Raw genomic sequence first — 22,270 nt, 5'->3', positions numbered from 1 at the left:
GTATCAATTTCTACCAAAGATGTAATATATGGCCAGGCATGATGACACATGCCTGAAATCCCAGCTACCTGGGAGGCTGAGGCAACAGAATCACAAGTTTGAGTTCAACCTCAGCAACTTAATGAGACACTGTCTCAAAACAAAGCCTAAGGGCTGGGGTCGTGTCTCACTAGTGGAGCTGCTTGCTTAGCACGTGAGGCACCACATAAACACAAATAAATAAAATAAAGATATTGTGTCCATCTACAACTAATATATATTTAGAAAAATCAAAGCATAAGAAGGGCTAGGGATGTAGTCAATGGCAGAGTCCCTCTGGATTCAATCCCCAGTAACAACAACAAAAGTAAAAAGTGAGGCACCTTCCTCACTTTGAACTGAACAAAATAGTAATCGTTTTCTTTAGCTTTTTTTTTTTTTTCTTTTTTCCCTTCCCCCCACCCCTCCCACCCCTCTTTACCCTCTATACAGTACTTCCTTCCTCCATACTTGCCCCCCTCCCTAACCCAAACTCTAACCCTTCCCTCCCCCCCATTATGTGTCAACCTCCACTTATTAGCGATATCATTCGTCCTTTGGCTTTTTGAGATTGGCTTATCTCACTTAGCATGATATTCTCCAATTTCATCCATTTGCCTGCAATTGTCATAATTTTATCATTCTTTATGGCTGAGTAATATTCCATTGTATATATATACCACAGTTTCTTTATCCACTCATCAATTGAAGGGCATCTAGGTTGGTTCCACAGTCTGGCTATTGTGAATTGAGCAGCTATGAACATTGATGTGGCTGTATTTCTGTAGTATGCAGATTTTAAGTCCTTTGGGTATAGGCCAAGGAGTGGGATAGCTGGGTCAAATGGTGGTTCCATTCCAAGTTTTCTAAGGAATCTCCACACTGCTTTCCATAGTGGCTGCACTAATTTGCAGCCCCACCAGCAGTGTATGAGTGTACCTTTCTCCCCACATCCTCGCCAACACCTGTTGTTGCTCGTATTCTTGATAATTGCCATTCTAATTGGGGTGAGATGGAATCTTAGGGTGGTTTTGATTTGCATTTCTCTTACTACTAGAGATGTTGAACATTTTTCCATATGTTTGTTGATTGCTTGTAGATCTTCTTCTGTGAAGTGTCTATTCATTTCCTTAGCCCATTTGTTGACTGGACTGTTTGAATTCTTGGAGTAGAGTTTTTTGAGTTCTTTATAGATTCTGGAGATTAGTGCTCTATCTGAAGTATGATTGGCAAAGATATTCTCCCACTCTGTAGGCTCTTTTTTCGCATTGCTGATAGTTTCCTTTGCTGAGAGAAAGCTTTTTAGTTTGAATCTATCCCAGTGGTTGATTCTAGCTTTTATTTCTTGTGCTATGGGAGTCCTGTTAAGGAAGTCTGGTCCTAGACCAACAAGGTGAAGATTTGGACCTACTTTTTCTTCTATAATCTGCAGGGTCTCTGGTCTGATTCCGAGGTCCTTAATCCATTTTGAGTTTAGTTTCGTGCATGGTGAGAGATATGGGTTTACTTTCATTCTGTTGCATATGGATTTCCAATTCTCCCAGCACCATTTGTTAAAGAGGCTATCTTTTCTCCATTGCATATTTTTGGCCCCTTTGTCTAGTATGAGAAAATTGTATTTATTTGGGTTTGTGTCCGTGTCCTCTATTCTGTACCATTGATCTACCTTTCTATTTTGGTACCAATACCATGCCGTTTTTGTTACTATTGCTTTGTAGTAGAGTTGAAGATCTGGTATTGCAATACCCCCTGTTTCACTCTTCCTGCTAAGGATTGCTTTAGCTATTCTGGGTTTCTTATTCTTCCAGATGAATTTCATAATTGCTTGCTCTATTTCTGTAAGGTACGTCATTGGGATTTTAATTGGAATTGCATTGAATTTGTATAGCACTTTAGGTAGTATGGCCATTTTGACAATATTAATTCTTCCTATCCAAGAACATGGAAGATCTTTCCATCTTCTAAGGTGTTCTTTAATTTCTTTCTTTAGTGTTGTATAGTTCTCATTGTAGAGGTCTTTCACCTCTTTTGTGAGATTGATTCCCAAGTATTTTATTTTTTTCGAGGCTATTGTGAATGGGGTAGTTTTCCTAATTTCTCTTTCTGAAGATTCATCACTTATGTATAAAAATGCGTTGGATTTATGGGCATTGATCTTGTAACCTGCTACTTTACTGAAATCACTTATGAGTTCTAAGAGTTTTCTGGTGGAATTTCCAGGTTCCTCTAAATATATAATCATGTCATCAGCGAACAGGGATAGTTTGAGTTCTTCTTTTCCAATTCGTATCCCTTTAATTTCTTTGGTTTGTCTAATTGCTCTGGCCAGAGTCTCAAGAACGATGTTGAATAGAAGTGGTGAAAGAGGGCATCCCTGCCTTGTTCCAGTTTTTAGGGGGAATGCTTTCAGTTTTTCACCATTTAGAATGATATTAGCCATGGGCTTAGCATAAATGGCCTTTACAATATTAAGGAATGTTCCCACTATCCCTATTTTTTCTAGTGTTTTGAGCATGAAGGGGTGCTGTATTTTATCAAATGCTTTTTCTGCATCTATTGAAATAATCATGTGATTCTTGACTTTAAGTCTATTAATATGGTGAATTACGTTTATTGATTTCCTGATGTTGAACCAACCTTGCATCCCTGGGATGAAACCCACTTGATCATGGTGCACTATCTTTTTAATATGTTTTTGTATGCGATTTGCTAAAATTTTGTTGAGAATTTTTGCGTCGATGTTCATTAAGGATATTGGTCTGAAATTTTCTTTCCTTGATGAGTCTCTGTCTGGTTTAGGTATCAGTGTGATATTGGCTTCATAGAATGAGTTTGGGAGGGTTCCCTCCTCTTCTATTTTATGGAATACTTTGAGAAGTATTGGAATGAGCTCTTCCTTAAAGGTTTTGTAGAACTCGGCTGAGAACCCATCTGGTCCCGGACTTTTCTTTGTTGGTAGGCTTTTGATGACTTCTTCTATTTCAGTACTTGAAATTGGTCTATTTAAATTGTTTATGTCCTCCTCATTCAGTTTAGGCAATTCATATGTCTCTAGAAACCTGTTGATGTCTTCGAAATTTTCTATTTTGTTGGAGTATAGATTTTCAAAATAGCTTCTAATTATGTTTTGTATTTCCATCCTGTCTGTTGTGATATTTCCTTGTTCATTCCGAATTTTAGTGATTTGGGTTTTCTCTCGTCTTCTCTTTGTTAGTGTGGCTAAAGGTTTATCAATTTTGTTTATTTTTTCGAAGAACCAACTATTTATTTTGTCAATTTTTTGTATTGTTTCTTTTGTTTCAATTTCATTGATTTCAGCTCTGAGTTTAACTATTTCCTGTCTTCTACTACTTTTGGTGCTGTTCTGTTCTTCTTTTTCTAACGCTTTGAGCTGTAGTGTTAGGTTGTTTATTTGTTGAGTTTTACTTCTTTTATTAAATGCGCTCCATGAAATAAATTTCCCTCTAAGTACTGCTTTCATAGTGTCCCAGAGATTTTGATATGATGTTTCTTTGTTCTCATTTACCTCTAAGAATTTTTTAATTTCCTTCCTAATATCTTCTGTTATCCATTCATCATATAATAGCATATTGTTTAATCTCCAGATGTTGGAATAGTTTCTGTTTTACTCTTTCATTTATTTCTAACTTCAATCCATTATGATCTGATAGAATACATGCTAGTGTCTCTATCTTCTTGTATTTGCTAACATTAGCTTTGTGGCATAATATATGGTCTATTTTAGAGAAGGATCCATGTGCTGCTGAGAAGAAAGTGTATTCACTCTTGGTTGGATGGAATATTCTATAAATGTCCGTTAAGTCTAAATTATTGATTGTGTTGTTGAGATCTATGGTTTCTTTGCTCAATTTTTGTCTGGAAGATCTGTCCAGTGGTGAGAGCGGCGTGTTAAAATCACCTAGTATTATTGTGTTGTGGTCTATTTGGTTTCTGAAATTGAGAAGGATTTGTTTGACATACATAGATGAGCCACTGTTTGGGGCATAGATGTTTATGATTGTTATATCTTGCTGATGTATGCTTCCCTTAAGCAGTATGAAATGACCTTCTTTATCCCTTCTGACTAACTTTGGCTTGAAGTCCACATTATCGGAAATGAGGATGGATACTCCAGCTTTTTTGCTGAGTCCATGTGCATGGTATGTTTTTCCCCATCCTTTCACCTTTAATCTATGGGTATCTTTTTCTATGAGGTGAGTCTCTTGCAGGCAACATATTGTTGGATCTTTCTTTTTAATCCAGTCTGCCAGTCTATGTCTTTTGATTGATGAATTCAGGCCACTAACATTCAGGGTTATTATAGAGAAATGATTTGGTTTCCCGGTCATTTGGTTCATTTTTAAAATTTTGTTTATTTATTTGTTTGACACAACTTGTTTCCTCCTTTATTTGACAATTCCTTTAGGATAATTCCTCCCTTTGCTGATTTGCTTCTTTGTTTTTCATCTCTTCCTCATGGAATATTTTGTTGAGAATGTTCTGTAATGCTGGCTTTCTTTTTGTAAATTCTTTTAGCTTTTGTTTATCATGGAAGGATTTTATTTCATCGTCAAATTTGAAGGTAAGTTTTGCTGGGTATAAGATTCTTGGTTGGCATCCATTTTCTTTCAGGGCTTGAAAAATGTTGTTCCAGGACCTTCTAGCTTTTAGGGTCTGGATTGAAAAATCTGCTGATATGCGTATTGGTTTCCCCCTGAATGTAATTTGGTTCTTTTCTCTCACAGCCTTTAAAATTCTGTCTTTATTTTGTATGTTAGGTATTTTCATTATAATGTGCCTTGGTGTGGGTCTGTTGTAATTTTGTGTATTTGGAGTCCTGTAAGCCTCTTGAACTTGATTTTCCATTTCATTCTTCAGATTTGGGAAATTTTCTGATATTATTTCATTGAATAGGTTGTTCATTCCTTTGGCTTGTTTCTCTAGGCCTTCCTCAATCCCAATAATTCTTAAATTTGGCCTTTTCATGATATCCCATAGTTCTTGTAGATTCTGTTCATGATTTCTTACCATCTTCTCTGTTTGTTCAGCTTTGTTTTCAAGGTTAAATATTTTGTCTTCAATGTCTGAGGTTCTGTCTTCCAGGTGTTCTATCCTATTGGATATGCTTTCTATGGAGTTCTTAATTTGGTTTATTGTTTCCTTCATGTCAAGGATTTCTGTTTGGTTTTTTTTCAATATCTCTAACTCTTTATTGAAATGATCTTTTGCTTCCTGTATTTGCTCTTTTAACTGTCGATTGGTGCGATCAATCAATGCTTGCATTTGCTCTTTCATCTCATCATTCAATGCTTGCATTTGCTCTTTCATCTCCTCGTTTGCTTCTCTGATCATTTTAATTATGTACATTCTGAACTCCTTTTCTGTCATTTCTTCTGCCATGCTGTCATTGGGTTTTATTGATGTAACATCTAGATTTGTTTGCAGCATTTTCTTTCCTTGTTTTCTCATATTGTTCAGATATCAGTGGACCGCTGAGATATTGCAGATTTCCTCTGTTGATTTACAATGACCCTGAAGATTTCTATATATATCCCCTCTTAGCCTTCAGTAGGCTGAAGTCTTGGAGGAGGTTGATAATGCGGTGCTCCACAAGGAAGCTGCCTCTCTAGGAGTGGTGGCCTTCAGGTGGGGTATATTCCCTGCTAGTGGGCAGAGGTTGCTTCCACTTGTTGACCAATGGTCATCCAAAGGGGACCTAGGCTGCGAGCTGAGGCAAGGCCTGTTTGGGCCTGAGTCTCTGGTTTTACCGTCCTTGTGGGGAAACCTCACCAGGCAGGGAAGACTCACCCAGTGGGGAGGTCTCGCTGGTCAGTTTCCTCCTAGAGGTTCCCCTCAATTTACAGCTACTGCCTGGGCTGGGCTGCCTTCCTCTGCAAAGTTTCCAGGGGCCCGGCCCTACCTCCTGGGCCTGGGAGCCTCACCCTTCGCAGATGAATCTCCTTAGGCTGCCCCTCCTCAGAGAATTTGCCCATAGGCCTGGAACCTTCGCTCCGCCCTAAGCCTGTCTCTGTGCGGCTCTTCCACCCAGAAGCCTCCTAGATCCTGGGACCCTGTTCTGCACCTAATCGCCTGGCTGCGTGGCCCCTCCTCTGAGCAGCCACCTGTGGCCCCGAACAATCGCTCTGAGTCCCAGAGACCCGCCACAGGCCTCTTCCTCCAGACAGCCGCCCAGTATGCCGGTGCGGTCACTAGGAGTCCAAGAAACTCACTTCGTGCCTCCTCCTCCCACCAACCACCCGTAGCCCGGGGCAATCAATCACTCCGAGTCGAAGTGACCCTCCCCGTTCCTCCTCCTTCTCCAGATAACCCCCCGGGTGTTCAGGAGCAGTCCCTCTGAGTGGCTCTGAATCCACGTGACCCGCTGCACGGGTCCTCTGGGCACCGCCCGGAGCTCTGGTGTGGCCCCTCAAGACCAAGCGTCCCACCACGCTTCTCCTCCAGGCAGCCGCCCTGTGTTCAGGAGCTGTCACTTTAAGTCCAAACAACTCACCACTCGCCTTCTCCTCTGAGCCGCCGCCTGGAGCGCTAATGCAGTCACTGCGAGTCCAAAGGACCCGCCGCGCTCCTTCTCCTCCTTCTCCTACTCCTCCGGGCAGGCCCCGGGGTTCAGAAGTGGTCAGAGTCCAAACAGCTCGCCACGCAGCCCCTTCTCTGGCAACCGCCTGTAGTTCCCGTGTAGTCACCCGAATCCAAGCGGCCGCTCCTCTTCCTCCTCGTCCTCAGGGCAGGCCCCGGGGTTCAGAAGCGTCGTTCTGATTCCAAACAGCTCGCCGCGTGGCTTCTCCTCTGGCAACCGCCTGCAGCTCTGGTGCAGTCTCTCCGAATCCAAGTGGCCACGCTCCTCTCCTCCTCCTCAGGGCAGGCCCCGGTGTCCTGAGTCCACACAGTTCTCCCCGCCACTCCTCCCCCGGGCAGCCGCCGGAGCCCCAGTGGCTGCTCCGAGTCCCAGCGCTGTGCCGAGCGGCCTCCTCTATGGCGCTCCAGCGGGGGGAGGGGCGTCTTGCTGGCAGTTCTACTTCACAAAGTTTCCTGCGTTCCGGGACCCCCGTCCCATCTGGGATGCCCCCCCAGGGGGTGAGAGTCACCCGGCTACTTTGAGTTGGTCCCAAGCGTCTCAATATCTCCTCTCTTGAATCCTGAGTTCTGGAGCAACACGTAATGCAGCCACCCTCTAGGCCGCCATCTTGAAAAACCCTTTCTTTAGCTTTAAGGAAGCTGCTCATTCTGTGTGGGCAACAGGAAGGATGTTAGAGGAGAAGACTGAGAAGTCAAAGGCAGGATGAATCTTCCAAATTCTTTATCAGTTAGGTCTTTTAGTTGAAAACAAGAGGTACCACTCAGGCTAAGTAGAAGAGGAGTTTATTGACTATCTAGTAGTTCACCTAGTTGATGAGAAAGATGTCAACTGAAAAGACAGAGGCAGAAAACAAGAATAAAGAAAAATCTTCACCCAGGGATCCGTGCATGCTAGGCGAGTGCTCTAGGTAAGTGATCTACCACTGAGCTACATTGCCCAGTCAACCCCTGCACTTTTTATTTTGAGATAGGGTCTCACTAAGTTGCTGAAGTTGACCTTGAACTTGTGATCCTCCTGCCTCAGCCTCTTGAGTTGCTGGAATCACAGGCATGTACCACCTCACCCTGCAAATCAAGGGAAATGGACAGTGTGACTCAGCCAAAGCCATGCCCAGCAGATGAAAGGACATCACCATCTGCTGCTACAAAACATGACCTTCATGTCACCATTGGACCATCTAAGCCACCAAGAACAAATCCCTAAGCTTTTCTGCAGGATTCTGCATCATGAGTCTTGGCCCAGGTCACAAGCCTGTGTTCCAGCAGCTAACCAAGAGAATTCTGGCTCCATCTCCTACCAAGATCCATACAGTGAGGCATAGGGGGTCTTCAGATGCTAACAGGCAGTTATGACCAGTGCCCACTTCTACCTTGAAGTCTCACAGCCTATTGATCTGAAAATGGGGAAAACCAGAAATAACTTGACTAGCACCATAGGGACCAAACTATGAAGTAAAATCCTGCTCTAGTGAATTCCTCCAACTAATGCCAGAGAGGGGAACTTCTGACCCAGTGACAGCAGAAACTAGGCCAGAAAGTAAGAACACACAGGCAAAGCTTTAATTGGTGGGGGTGGGGAGAGTTGTTAACTCAAGGAGGGGGAGAGAGAGAGAGAGAGAGAGGAAGAGAGGAAGGGAGAGAAAAAAGGAGAGGGAGAGATATGGGGAGAGGGGGAAAAAAGGGGAGCTCATGCTGCTCCTGGAACAAAGGAAGGACAAGTGTTTTATTTGGTTTTTTTTTTTTTTTTTTTTTTTTTGTGCCAGGGATTGAAGTTTCCCAGCCCTTTTTATTTTTTATTTGAATGTGTCTCCTCAGTTGCTTAGGGCCTCGCTAAGTTGCTGAAGCTGGCCTTGAACTCACAATCCTCCTGCTTCAACCTCCTGAGCCACTGGGATTACAGGCATGTGCCACCATGCCCAGCAAGGACATGTCTTTTAACAGGTTGCTAGGGTGGGCTAGGGAGAAGTCCTGTGACTCGAGGCAGCAATCTGGTTCCTGTGAGATGATTCTGCTTAGGGAGGGCATCTGTAGTTCCTGTCATGGGTGATTGCTCCTGCTTGGGGAGGAGGCCAGTGTCTTCCCGGGGTGGTCTGCTGGCAGATTTCAGTTGTTCCTGGAAGGCATGAGACAATGAGTGAAGATTTGTAGGCACACTCCATGGGGTCTGGAACAGGGCACTGTCAAAGCTGGCAATCGAGTGTCCCTGCAAATATTGAAAATAGCTTAGTCACTCTTACCTTGGTGTGCTCAGTCTTGAAGGGGAAAGGTCAGATAAATTTAGGACTAATAAACCTTGTATGACCAGTTTAAAGATAAACATTCCTTACATTAACATGCCTATGTGCAGAGCTAAGCAGGAATCTGACCCAAAGTTTAGGACAAAGGAGACAGATACAAAATGGAGACTGCAGTGCCAGTTTTGATCCTTCTTCAGTTACCTCTTGGGCATCAGCAGGCTCCAGTGAGGAGTTGGTACTTTTTAGCAAAAGCAGCTAAGTCCCTGTTATAAGCCAGGGCTTGGGCTTGTCTAGTTTTGTGGTACTTTTAAGGGGTAATAGGCATGGGTTAAGGCCCCAGGAGTGCATCTGCCCTCTGACCCTGTCATAGTCCCTGACTGTCTCACAACCATCTCTCAAAGGTCTAATTGTACAAAACCATTCCAACACCAAGGGAGACTAATGTCAAGATGAAATCTCTTAAGAATCCATTTCTTGGACATTTTTTTTACACAAGGAATTGCGCACATCTAGCTGTCTTTAAATGAATGAAGTTTCCCCATCAACTTCATCAAGACAGATGAGCATCTCTTGTAAATCCAACAGCACTGGCTCCTTCCAGGGCACTCCCAGATCTGCATCCAGAACTGAAAAGGACTTAAGTGAGCAGCTACTTAAGAAGGGGCCAGGATGCCAAACCTCTATGCCAACTTGTTGTGCATAAGCTAAAAACAACCTGTTGGATAAGAGAATCTTTACTGCCTTCACAGCTTGAAAAGAGAAGTCTCTAAAGAAACTTGGCTGCCTACAGAACGTCTGAATCAGAAAATGTCTCTTTGGGTTTGTATCCCCAGCACCACCACCAAAAAAAAGCCTCCACTGAGAAAATGTCTCTTTTGTCTTTTGAGCACTTTTTTCTCAGTCATTTTTATCAATGTGCTCTTATTTGGCACCTTATACATACAAGATTCTTAGGTCAACCACTTTGAAGCAGCATCTCATAGCTCAGGATGCTGTTCAGTTCAGCAAATAAAATTACTGAACATATATCACGGTACATGTCTAGGACACAGAGAAGAAAGTCACAGTCTCCATCCTTAGAAAACTCTTCACTCCTGCGGGAGAGACTTGAACTCTTTCGCATGATGACTGACAGCCGGCAAGGGTGGGTGTGGGTAGAAAGCCTGGGAGCAGAACGGGGGCTAGGGCTGGGGCTCGGTGCTGGGGCACCCGCCTAGCAAGCACAAGGAACTGGGCACAATGCCCAGAACCACAACAAGAGGTGGGGGGAGTGATTAACTGTGGAAGCAACACAGGGTATGGGCTTCTGCAAGGAAGGAGGCGAGTGTTCCAGGTGGGGCCATCTTCTCTCACCTGCCAGTCGCGTGAGTGATCTTACCTCCAGTGCGGCTCCTCCGCGCATCTGAGCGAGCTCTCCAGACCCTAGTTAAATGCCCTTCCTGGCTCTGCATCATCCATAAGGTACATTTCTAGCTGTTTTGCCTGCCGACAGGGCTCTCCCCAACTTGCTCCCCCCATTACTATTCCCCTCTCCTCCGGTAACACTCAACGGCCTGCCATTCCCTCTTTAAATTCCTTGCCCAGGCATTTGTGTTTTTATTTGAAAATTCTCCCTCCTGCTCACTCCTTTGATGACCAAATTTTACTCCCCTTTTAACACTCACCTTGAGCAACATTTCCAGGAAAACCACATGATCCTGACTGCTAGCCCTGGGCTATGTGACTCTCCTCTGTGTGCGATAATACTGTTCACCTCTATCATTTCTCTTCTCTCAGGATGTTAAAATTATCGGATGACTAGATGGTTTGCATCTTAGTGGCAATACTGAATATAAGTATGACCAGCTAGCATAAGGCTAAATGTTCTTTACTTTAAGGAAACGAGACTTTGAAGGATAAATTGGGAATTTGCTAGGCAGAAAAAGAAGGTAGAGAGTCATCATAGACATTTATTGAGGCATACTGCGTGACGCGGTGTGCCACACTACGAAACAACAGTACAGTACAACCCACAAGATTTCTTAGCAGAAAAGCTGACCTGGACTCTAATAATATTAAGCACCCTTGAGTTAACTTACAGGAGGCCTCAGGGAGAGAACTACTAACCAAAACCACAATGAAGCAACAGGCAAATCCAGAATGGGAAGCATTCTAAAGGAATCTGGCTTCTGCAACAACACAAAGCCTCCACCCAAAAGGACAGCAAGATGCTCCAACACAAGTAAAAGCGACCCGTGGGCCTTGTGTGAATCCTGATTCCAAACCACTAAACATATATTTGAGCCAGGCATGTGGTGATCCTAGTGACATGGGAGGCTGAGGCAGGAGGATCACAAGTTCAAGGACAGCCTCGGCAATTTAGGGTAGGCCTGAAGCAACTCGGGTAGGCCCTGTCTCAAAATAAAAAAATAAAAAGGGCTGGGGATGCAGCTCAGTGGTAAAGTGCCCTGAGTTCAATTCCCAGTGCAAAAAAAAAAAAAAAAAAAAGTTGCACAACTTCATGAACTCTCCTTATTAGCAGATGATAAAAAAAATACTATGATATTTGGGTCAACCTACTTCTTCCACATTTCTCTAGGCTACTCTTTTCCTATTCCTAAACCGACATTTCTGTCATTTCTGTATACGTATTGCACTTTCATTTGCTGATTGAATCTTGGTTGCTACTATGTCTCAGGCACTGTTTCTATATGCAGTTGTTTCAATTATTTATTCTCTTCCCCAGACCATAAATTTGAAAGGTGAGGCCAGCTCTTTTATATCTTCAAATCCTTCCTTACCAAATTGGATTGAAAGTATTCTAGGTGGCCAATAAAGATTTGAATGTTACTTCTCTTTTAAGGAACTTGTATAGATAACTTCGGATTATCTGTCACCCTAAAGAAGCAGTAAGAAACGTGTGTTTTGGCCTGAAATAGTTTTCAGCTTTTTCCCATAGCCCTGAACCTTTTGAAAGCAAACAAAATATGTCAACACAACACAAAATACCTACATATTTCTATCATGTCTTTTTAAAAAAGGGAGACTTGTTTCTATTTTATGTTGCCTTACATCATCAATTTAGAAACCAGAGAGACTGGTGAATGGGAATAGAGAATGAATCCAATTCTCTAACTTGCAATAGCTCTACTCAGTCCCTTGTTCAACTCGCATGACCTTTACAGTCATTGGTCAGGCCACGTGATGTCAGAACAGTGGCTCTGGGCCTCCTGCCTATCATTGGGATATATCCCTACTCCCCACCTCAAACTTCAGGCCAATCCCCGTCAACCCTTATCTTGTATTAAGGGATACTGAATTCCAAACTGACCACATATCCGTCCACCAGCTAGATCCTCAGCCATCATTCCAAAGACCTTAATAATCAACTCTTTTGCCAGGCGCAGTGTGACACACCTATAATCCTCGCAACTCAGGAGGCTGAGGCAGGAGGATTTAAAGTTCAAAGCCAGCCTCAGCAACTTAGCAAGGTTCTAAGCAGCTTAGCGAGAACTTGTCCCTAAATAAAATATTTAAAAGGGCTGGGGATGTGGATCGGTGTTTAAGTGTCCCTGGGCTTAGTTCCCAGTACAAAAAAAAAAAAAAAAAAAAAAAAAAAATTATATATATATTATATATATATATATCAATTCTTTTTAACTCAAGGATCTTGTAAGATCCTTGGTATCTCACACAGCATTAAATCTACCTGGTCGGGACTGGAATAAAACTAGTTTTAACAAAAAACATTTAACATGTGCAATGACTAATGGATCAACCTAGTTAACATGAGCTCCTGTGCAGTTTTGCACACACATATATACCATTTAGTTTCAGGTAGCAAGAGGAAAGCCCCCTCTTTTACTAGTATGAGGAAAGTCTAGATTTTCACCAGTGACTGGGTTGAAGCCCAGAAATTCAAATTTAGATAATTTGGGCCCTACCTCAGACCTACTGAATCAAAAACTTGGGGTGTGTATGTGTGGGTTGGTAGGAAAAGGAGGTGTCAGCAAATCCTTAAGGTGACAACCGTTATTTTTTTTTAATTTTTTTTTTTTGGTGGTAGGGTGGTACTAGGGTTTGAACCCTTGGGTGCCCTACGACTAAACTATATCACCAGTCCTTTTCATTTTTTACTGAGACAGGGTCTTGCTAAGTTGCTGAGGCTGGCCTTGAACTTGACATCCTCCTACCTCTGCTTCCTGAGTTGCTGGGATTACAAGCATGTGTCACTGTACCTAGCCAACTTTTTTTTTTTTTTTTGGGGGGGGGGTTTGTTGATGGACCTTTATTTTACTCATGTATTTATATGCTGTGCTGAGGATTGAACCCAGTGCCTCACACACGCTAGGCAAGCGCTCTACCACTGAGCCACAACCCAGCCCCAAGTTAACTCTTGACCAAAGAGAAACATGCATTTCCTTTTGGTACTGGTTCTCTGAGTCCTGATCTTCCTTCACTTATTTCAACAGAATGACTTTTCCCCACTGTATTCCATCAGAAAATGCTAATTAGCAGCAAAATTATTGCTTAATGGTTTTTTTTTTTTAACTTTGCATTCCCAAGTTACACTGTCATTTTCTTTTTGTGTCTATGTCCTTGAAAATCTAGGGCAATAGGTCTGCTCAATGTGGCTGATTTTTTTTAATCCACAAAACTGGTTCCACTTTATCAGAACTTTCCAGTTCCAAAATTAGGCTGTCCTGCTACTCACTTCTTTCCCACCTGAACATTTCACGTATATATCCACAACCTCTATACCTGGCTCACAGGTAGAATAGGTTGTGCACCTGAGGACACTGTGAGATTAAGGCCACAGCTATGACAGTGAAGCCGAAAATTTTAATACTTAGTATGTTTGCTGATAGCCAACAGGCACCCAATCTATTTGACAAGAAGTGGATAAATGAACACAGGAGCCAGATCTTTGACTTCTAGGCTGGTCCTCTTTCCACTATTAGATCACACCATCTCTCTTATTAGGTAGTCGTGGGAACAGACAAGTCTAGTTCCAAAAGGCATTAATAATCTTATCCCATTTACTTTCCTAGCTCCAAAGCTGTGGAGTCGCCACCTGTCTCAGAACAGAATGTCTTCAGAAATCCTTCCAGTAATCTTCCAAGGTCCTTACCAAATTCCAGAAAACCTGCAAGAATACCATACATCAGGGAAAATGTGTCAAACACAGGACCATTATGTCTAAAGAACCACAGGGCTAAAATGGAGAAAGAGCACACTGTACCCATTCCAGGAGGGTTAAAAAAACAAAACAACAAAACAAACCTGGTCATGCCTGTAGAAAATGGGAAATAAGTAGCTTGGCCCCCTTTGAGGGCCTGAGTTATTCAAGTCATTCAAGCTATTTATCAGTGAATAAATAACAGGGATTTTTGCAAGGGATACAAACTTCCAGTATACACATCCACAGATATGGGAAGGTTAAGCTGAGTCTAGTTAAGCAATTTAACTCCTCTGAACCCCCAGAGTAGGAAGGAAACCAAGCTACAAATTTCCTTAAACTGATCTTTTCTAGTTTCCAACACTGTCATCTCTCCAGAAAAATACAGTGCTGTCCCAGAAAGTAAAATGCATGATTTTTAAACACAGGAACAAATTTCTACTATTATGAATAAACATGACAGGGCAATCTAAGTAGCCTAGCTGGTGGTAAGCCATCCCTGGTAGCACACACCACCAATGGGGGGAAGCAAGTGGCCCAGTGAAATGAAGTAAACCAGCTCGCCACAGCCAGTATTGCAAAGGAGTCGAGTATACCACTTCGTTTGTCTGAATTGGTAACAATTCTTGATATCTTTGCCTTGAATCACAGTGATCAAATTTTGATAACATTTGAGTAAGACCTCCAGAATTCTTGAGAGCAGTATTTCAGCTTAACTTATTTTTCATTTTGGTACTGGGGATTGAGCCCAGGGGTGCTTTTCCACTGAGCTACAACTCCAGTCCTTTTATTTTAGCATCTGAGTTGCTGAGGCTATCCCTGAACTTGTGATCCTCCTGCCTCAGTCTCCTGAGTGGCTGTGATTATAGCTGTGATTATAGCCTCCACACCCAACTGCTCAGCACATTCTAAAGTACCAAGTAATACTATGTCACAACACAAAGCGGAAGGGACCCCACATTCCCATCATGAAAAACCTGGAATCATTCACAACAATAAAATTATGACCAGCTAGGACATGGACTTAAAAAAAAAAAAAAAATCTTTAAGACCATCTAGAAGAAATGGCTTTTAAATTCATTTGAAATCAATTTTTATACCACAACTTACTGTCCACATACATGTATAAACTGAAACTGGTACTACAAAGTATTACCCTACTACATGCTAAGTATTTCCTTCTATTTCATTAAAAAAAAAAAAAAAAAAAAAAAGCAGTGATCTAACAAGTTTCTATTACCCACTAACTCTGGTCATGTCCCAGTTTCAAAAAAACATACTTATAGGCTGGGGATATAGCTCAGCTGGTAGAGTGCTTGCCTCACAGGTGCAAGGCCCTGTGTTCAATCCCCAGGACTGGGAAAAAAAAAAAAAAGAAAAAAGCACACTTATCTACTATCACTGTGTCAATTTCGAACATAATAAAATAGAACAAAACAAAAGGGAGGAACACAGATAGCACTGTAGCCAAGTACCAACTTAACAGCCTGCCCAGGTTCAAATCCTAACATCACTACTCGTCTCTGAAGCAAGTCCTAGAACAATGCTAGTAACTTCTGTGCTCCAATTTACTCAGTAATAAATCAGGAGAAACTTTCTTCAAAAACTTTTGTTATGGCTAGACGTGGTGGTACACAACTGTATTCCCAGAGGCTCAGGAGGCTGAGGCAGGAGGATCACCAAGTTCGAGGCCAACCTCAGCAATTTAGCAAGACTCTAAGCAACTTGGCGAGGCCCTGTCTCAAAATAAAAAGGGCTGGGGATGTGGCTCATTGGTAAAGCATCCCTGGGTTCAATTCTCAGTCCCATTAAAAGAAAAACAATAACCTCTTTGTTATGTATCAGAGCTCTGTGAAAATGCTTGAAAACAGTGCCTATTAAGGAATTAAGACGCTGCCCGAAGATTGCACGGACCTAGCCTGTTGTATGAAGCTTGGTATAGAACTCTGGTCAACAGACTCTTCAGCACACTGAAGAACTGAGCGTGTACAGAGAGGCCTTTGAGGTAGAGCATACAATGTAAGTTCAATCAATAATGCTGGCCAATAAATTATTTCATTATTTTCAGAAGACTATTAGAGCTTACACCCTTAAAAAACACCAGAGAAATACAAACTAGAACTGCTGGGCATGGGGTGCAAGCCTGAAATCCCAGCAGCTTGGGAGGCTGAGGCAGGAGGACATTGAGTTCAAAGCTGGGGATGTGGCTCAGTGGTCAAGTGCTCCTGAATTCAGTCCCTGGTACCACTCCACCCCCAATAAGTAAATAACTATGAACCGAGGACTTCATTTTCTAAATCTAAATAGCTCAAAGTAAAATAATTTTCATTGAAAAATTCTTTCAACTTAGCCAGTAGAGAACTAGGACTTGCAGTTGTTTGCTTCTGGTTCTCTTGTCCAGTTTCAGGTGGAAATTAGCTAATTGCTGGGAACTCAGGAGAGTATGTTGATCTCCTTGGACTTGCTTTCATAATTGCAAGAGTTAGGAACCACACATCCTACTATATTCTGAGTTTCTTTTGAGATTTTCCCCAAAGGAAAAAACTGACAAAGGAGAAAGTCCAGGAAGAAGAAAAGACAAAAACCACCTCCAAATATGATAGCGATGAAAAACAAAGGATTAATAATTCAACTGTATGCCTTAATGCTGAAGCTAAGGCCCCACAGTGGTATATATAAATCGGATGTGCTATCAAAGTTCAATTTCTAGGCCTGCCCCTTCACACACACACAAACTGTGCAAATGATTTCTTTCTTTATCAGACATACTACCAATTGAGGACATTTGAGAGGCTGAGGTACAAAGGTACACAACCAGGCACCAGAAGGAACTAAATATGGGTTCCCTATATTTAAAATAAAAGTGCTGGACCATTTACATACACGTCTAAGGTGCTATAATCTTTAACCGGAGGAGCAATCTCCAGATTTTCCCCTGGGTACTTATTATCTACGTTCCTTAAAGCACTAGCTCTGAAGTTATAGTGATTTAAAAGTGGTTAAATAGTAAATGGTAAATTTCTTCCAAAATGGATTTCATAATTATCATCTATCTTCATACCTTCAGGAACACATTCTTAAGCACCTACTAAATGGATCAAAAACGGTTATTGCAGTAAGTAGCTTATGTTTAATTGTAACGTCTTCAATTGTAATATACATATTACTCAAATTCTCCTTTAGCAAATATTAATTCCAGAGAAGACAGAGTAGATCAAATACACGTTATGCATGGGAAGATATACATGGCAGAACATACAAAATAACTGCCTTTTATTATTTAAAAATGTGTCAGAGATGGGCACAACAGCACAGTGTATAATCCCAGTGACCTGGGAGGCTGAGGCTGGAGGATGTCAAGTTTGAGGCCAGACTCAGCAATTCAGGAATATGTGTCTCAAAATAAAAAATAAAAAGGGCTAGGGATATAACCCAGTGGTAAAGTGCCCCTGGGTTCAGTCCCCAGTGCTCCCCCAAACTTGCATCTGTATCTATCTCAGATAATACCTACAACCAGAATAAAATAATTTTAAAAAAAGTCTGTGCCTATAATGGACCCTCTTCCAGTCTTTTGAAAAATTGGCTCAACTCCTTTAAAAACCAGTACAACTAAATTTCTTCTCAAATTATTTTATACTTCCATTAGAATTCTTTTATTCTTTGGTTCTGGGGATTAAACCTGGGGTGCTTCACCACTGAGCTACATCTGTAGCCTTTATTTGTCTTTTGAGATAGGGTCTTGCTATATTGCTGAGGCTGGCCTTGAACTTGTAATTCTCCTGCCTCAGATCCTGAGTCTCTGGGATCATATAGGTGTGTACCACCCTACCCAGAGAATACTTACTTAAATGGCCTTCCTAATATTTCTCACTCTATTAAAATAAAAAAATAGATCTCTACTGATAAATATTTAAGTTCTAAACATGAATATAATCTACCATTCTGTCAAAAGGAAACAGCTCATTATCAACCTAAGGTGAACAAATCATAGGGCAATGTGTAGTATGGAAAAACTCCCAATTTTGAGTTCTAACCACAAAATAGGTGGCAACCTTTAAGTTTTCTATTTCAGAAATTTCATCAAAAGACAAAGTTTAAAAATGGCTTTAAATGCTCCCTTACTCCTGATTTTTTTTTTTGAACTTTTATTCTTGCTACTGAGGATTGAACCCAGGGTCTCACCAAGTTGCCCAGGGCCTCACTAAATTGCTAAGGCTGGTCTTGAACTTGCAATCATCCTGCCTCAGCCTCCAGAGCCACTGGGATTACAGGCAAACATCCCTGCACTCGGCTAAAGGATGCTTAAATGCATACTATTGAATGAAAACAGCCAGTCTGAAAAAAGATATATATATTTTGTTACTCCACTATTTATTATTCCAAAAAAGGCAAAACTAGAGAGATAATAAAAAAGATCAATGGTTACTAGAGATTGGGGTAGCTGGGGGACCTCACTCCAAATTTTATTTACTTATACTCTTTCTCCTAAGGAAAAGTGTCCTCTCCCTGCCGAATTCTTTGTGGTATGGTATAGATACTCTTCACCTAGTGCAGAGGCCCACAAAGCAGAGGGTCAAAACGGAGACACCACAGCTTTAAGACAGTGTCCTACAGCAAGACAAAATGCGGCTCAGAGGCGGAAGGCCTCTTAATGCGAGGTGCCCTGTGGCAAGGCACTGCCACTTCACTTACCACCTTGTTTGGGACAGTCTCCCTGATTCCCAATGTTCTTTCCATTTTTCTGTTTAAAAGTAGTGTCATACTGACTTAAATTTTGGGGAACAAAGTTCTATTAACCTTTCTTTGAGACTCAAACCCAGGGCCTTTTGGATGCTGAGCAAATGCCCTATGACTGAGCTATTCTTCTAACCCAACCACACTTAAATGGCGCTACCAAGTGCTGCTCAATTCTGCCTTTCCATTTCCCCTCAGAAAAAAAATTAAGTGTAAATGAAGCCTTATTTCATATTCACATTTTAGGAAATAAAGGACAAGTCCTGTAGTGCTAGTTTTTCAGATTATCTGCTGACTTAAAAATATCAGTTCTCAAACCAATACTTAAGACAGGTTAGTAATCAAAGTTCACAAAAATAATTATTTGAAAAACTAAAACAAGGTATCTTTACCTCTTAATGCTAGTTGAATATCCACTGAAGTACAATTCTAAAACCATCCAAGGCACTCACAACCACATAACTAGCTTTTCTAGTTTTAAAATGTCCACTTTATTCCATAACACTTAGCCAGATATCATTTACATCTGAGGAAGAGAAGGACCACGAGACCGATTTATGGTAAAACACTAAGAAATCGTAGTCTAATTTTACACATTTCCAGGACTCCCCAGACAAGTGTACCACAATGCAGAAATATGGGTATCACTACTACAGTTTACATAAAAGGGAAGTATCAATCAACTTCAGAAAGTAGTAAATTCATCTGTCCCTTAAAATATGGGTGTGCAATTGTTACAAAGCCATAGTAAATGGTTTTATAAAATGTAATTTTATTTTATGTTACTCTGCTGTTACATAGGGCATAACATTTTCACAAGGCTTTTTTGGGACTACAGTCAATGATTAGCAACACACAATAGTGGTCCAACTCTCTAAAGAACAATCACTAGACAAACTGGACACCCTCTCACATGTGCACAAATCTGCATGGAAAAGTACTAAAGTTTTAGACTTGGACTTGTGTACTTTTATTTCCCCTTCTAGTGTATTAAGAAATGACATGCACTTTAATTTGCCAAAAGCAATGCTTGTATTCTGGCAGCAACATGCTACTTCTATTACATAGTAAAGTGAATACCAGAACTACAAAGGCAGGAGGTGTAAGTGAATTTTTATTGGGAAGGGAAGTTGTCAACTTAAACAGCAGCAAATGATGAGTGAATAAGGAAACTCCCTGTTATCACAGATAGGTAAGACCTCCACAACATGTGATACACAGGAGGCATTTCAATTTGTGACCCCTGGCCAGGAAATGTCAAGTGCTTTCCCATTCAATCTAATACTTCTGGATTCCTACTAAAAAGGAATACAGGAAGAGCATGGAAAGGTTGCTTACTGAAAGGAAACCCTCAAAGAATAAGGAAGGGAATGCAGAAATTAAGAGGTTATGTAGGACACTCTTTAAATTGCAATTAACTACATTTTCTTATCTTCACAGTAATACAAAACACAGTCACTTGTAGAACTGGTTCAGATTACTTAAATACCAGATACATTTTTAGTCCTCTACTAAGTGTTTGGAAGTTACTTATGTTTATATGAAATGAAGCTATTAATACTTTTCTACAGCAGTAACTGCACACCAGGAAGGCCAAGACAAACACAAATCAAGGAATGGAGTTTTCCCAAAGCTGCAGTGTGAAAAGACTATAAACAGTTGATTCCATACACATGAATGGGGTTCTTTGCTATAGGAAATCCAAGTGGAATAAGGAATGGAGATGTGTAAAAAGGTTTCTTGAGGGAAGAAGGATGACACCCTGTTTGCATTTAGTTTTCAGCCCCTTCTGCTGCATCACATTCTTCTCCTGCACTGTCTGATGTCCATAACTGAAAAAAATTAAAACAATCATTATTGTTACTATTTCCAGTGCAGACCATTCTATCAAGTCCTACTGCTACATCAAAGTTTAATTCTTTTTTTTTTTTTTTTTTTTTTTTTTTTTTGACACAGAATCTTACAAAAGTTGCTTAGAGCCTTGCTAAACTGCTGAGGCTGGCTCTGAACTTGTGATCCTACCACCTCAGCCTCCTGAGTGGCTGGGATCACAGGTGTGCGCCACCATTTCCAGCTCTCAAAAGGTAATTGTGAGAGCAGTAAATTCCTCAAATAATAGAGGCTGACCAAGACTGGATGTTCTCTGCCTTAAGACTCTAAACCACCAGCCACCCCTCCAAAGTGTATCCCCCACAAATCTTTCACTTACAAAATGATACACACATGCTGTTTGAGTTCATTTTTTATTTAAAAAGTAGGGTAGGGCTGGGGTTATGGCTCAGTGGTACAAAAAATGTCTAGCATGCACAAAGTCCTGTGTTCTACGCCCGGTGTCGTGAAACAAACAAACCAAAAAACCAACAAAAAACCACAAGTACTATTTCTAAGGGTCTCTTTAATTTTAGGATGAAAAGATGAAGTGAAAAGTTGTTAGTTAATACTCACTATAATCACTTCAAAAAATGGAAGGAGTGCTCTACCACTGAGCGATATCCCCAGTTCTTTTTATTTTTTGGGATAGGGAGGGTCTCACTAAGTTGCTGAAGCTAGCCTTGAACTTGTGATACCCCTGCCTCAGCCTCCAAGGATTACAAGTGCAGGCCACCATGCCTGGCTCCAAAGTTAACTTTTAATAGAAGAAGGTGCTTCACCAGATTTTAGGAAAGCTTCTACACCTATATAGTCCCTAATAAGCTATTGTAAATTTACCCAAATAAAGGGAATACCATAACTATATAACTCTATGCTAACCATCAATACCTTCAACCTAACAGAATAGTTATATTAATACCCAATTCCTTTGATTTTAGTACCTTCTCAGGAAGGTCTGATAAAATGCCTGTTCACTGGGGAAAACCTGCCTACAAATTTTACTTAAGTATTTGAGGTCCATTTTCTGAGAGAGTACAGGTTTTATAATAATTGCCCTAAATAAAATATAAACTACTTTTGTTCCTGAAAGGTAATTAAAGTAAGAGCAAACAACTCACTGTTAAGTTGTCTCTAAGCAACTGCATGATGAGGGTGCTGTCCTTGTATGAATCTTCATTCAGTGTATCAAGTTCTGCAATGGCCTCATCAAAAGCCTGATAAATGTTAATACCCATGGTAAGCAACATTTGCACTGATAGAAACTGGTTAGTTTACAATTACAAACCATTTTAATAAAACAGGTGAACATCAATGTTACATTCCACTAGTTAATAACAAACTAAATGGCATTATTTCTTTAGATTTCCAATTTAAGAACTTAGGTGTATAATCTGAAAGTTAAAAAAGTCGTGTTCTTAAACACACAAGCATTTCTTGGTTCTTTCATAGGACACACAGTACAATAACAATGATTAAGATAACCCTAAAAGAACTAGTATTTATTTGCAAAAGCCCCTCACCCTGGCAGGTATTATTCCCCAATCCTTGTTTCCTGTCTAAAGTAATTTACACTTCTTTGACCACTCTGCCCATGCTCTTCAGCCAGATTAATGCTATAATCACAGTTAGAGGAGATTATGGTATTGAGGGATAG

The 22,270-nt window shown here is 41.1% G+C and overlaps 1 protein-coding gene across 1 annotated transcript in view; it reads right to left on the bottom strand.

Annotated features, from left to right (window-relative positions):
* Positions 1–19,496: 19,496 nt before the first annotated feature.
* YWHAQ (tyrosine 3-monooxygenase/tryptophan 5-monooxygenase activation protein theta) overlaps positions 19,497–22,270 on the bottom strand; it is a 42,194-nt gene continuing 39,420 nt past the window's right edge. Inside the window, exons 5-6 of the mRNA XM_079111573.1 lie at positions 21,735–21,830; positions 19,497–20,576 (exon numbers count right to left, since the gene is read on the bottom strand). Of these exons, the coding sequence (XP_078967699.1) occupies positions 20,517–20,576; positions 21,735–21,830 (156 nt within the window). The 3' untranslated portion in view covers positions 19,497–20,516. The remainder of the gene's footprint in view (positions 20,577–21,734; positions 21,831–22,270) is intronic.

This window comes from Sciurus vulgaris, assembly GCF_902686455.1.
Source record: "Sciurus vulgaris genome assembly, chromosome: 14".
Lineage (NCBI taxonomy): Eukaryota > Metazoa > Chordata > Mammalia > Rodentia > Sciuridae > Sciurus > Sciurus vulgaris.
The sequence above is the reverse complement of the archived record's forward strand: the minus strand, read 5'-3'. Positions and strand labels throughout refer to the sequence as shown.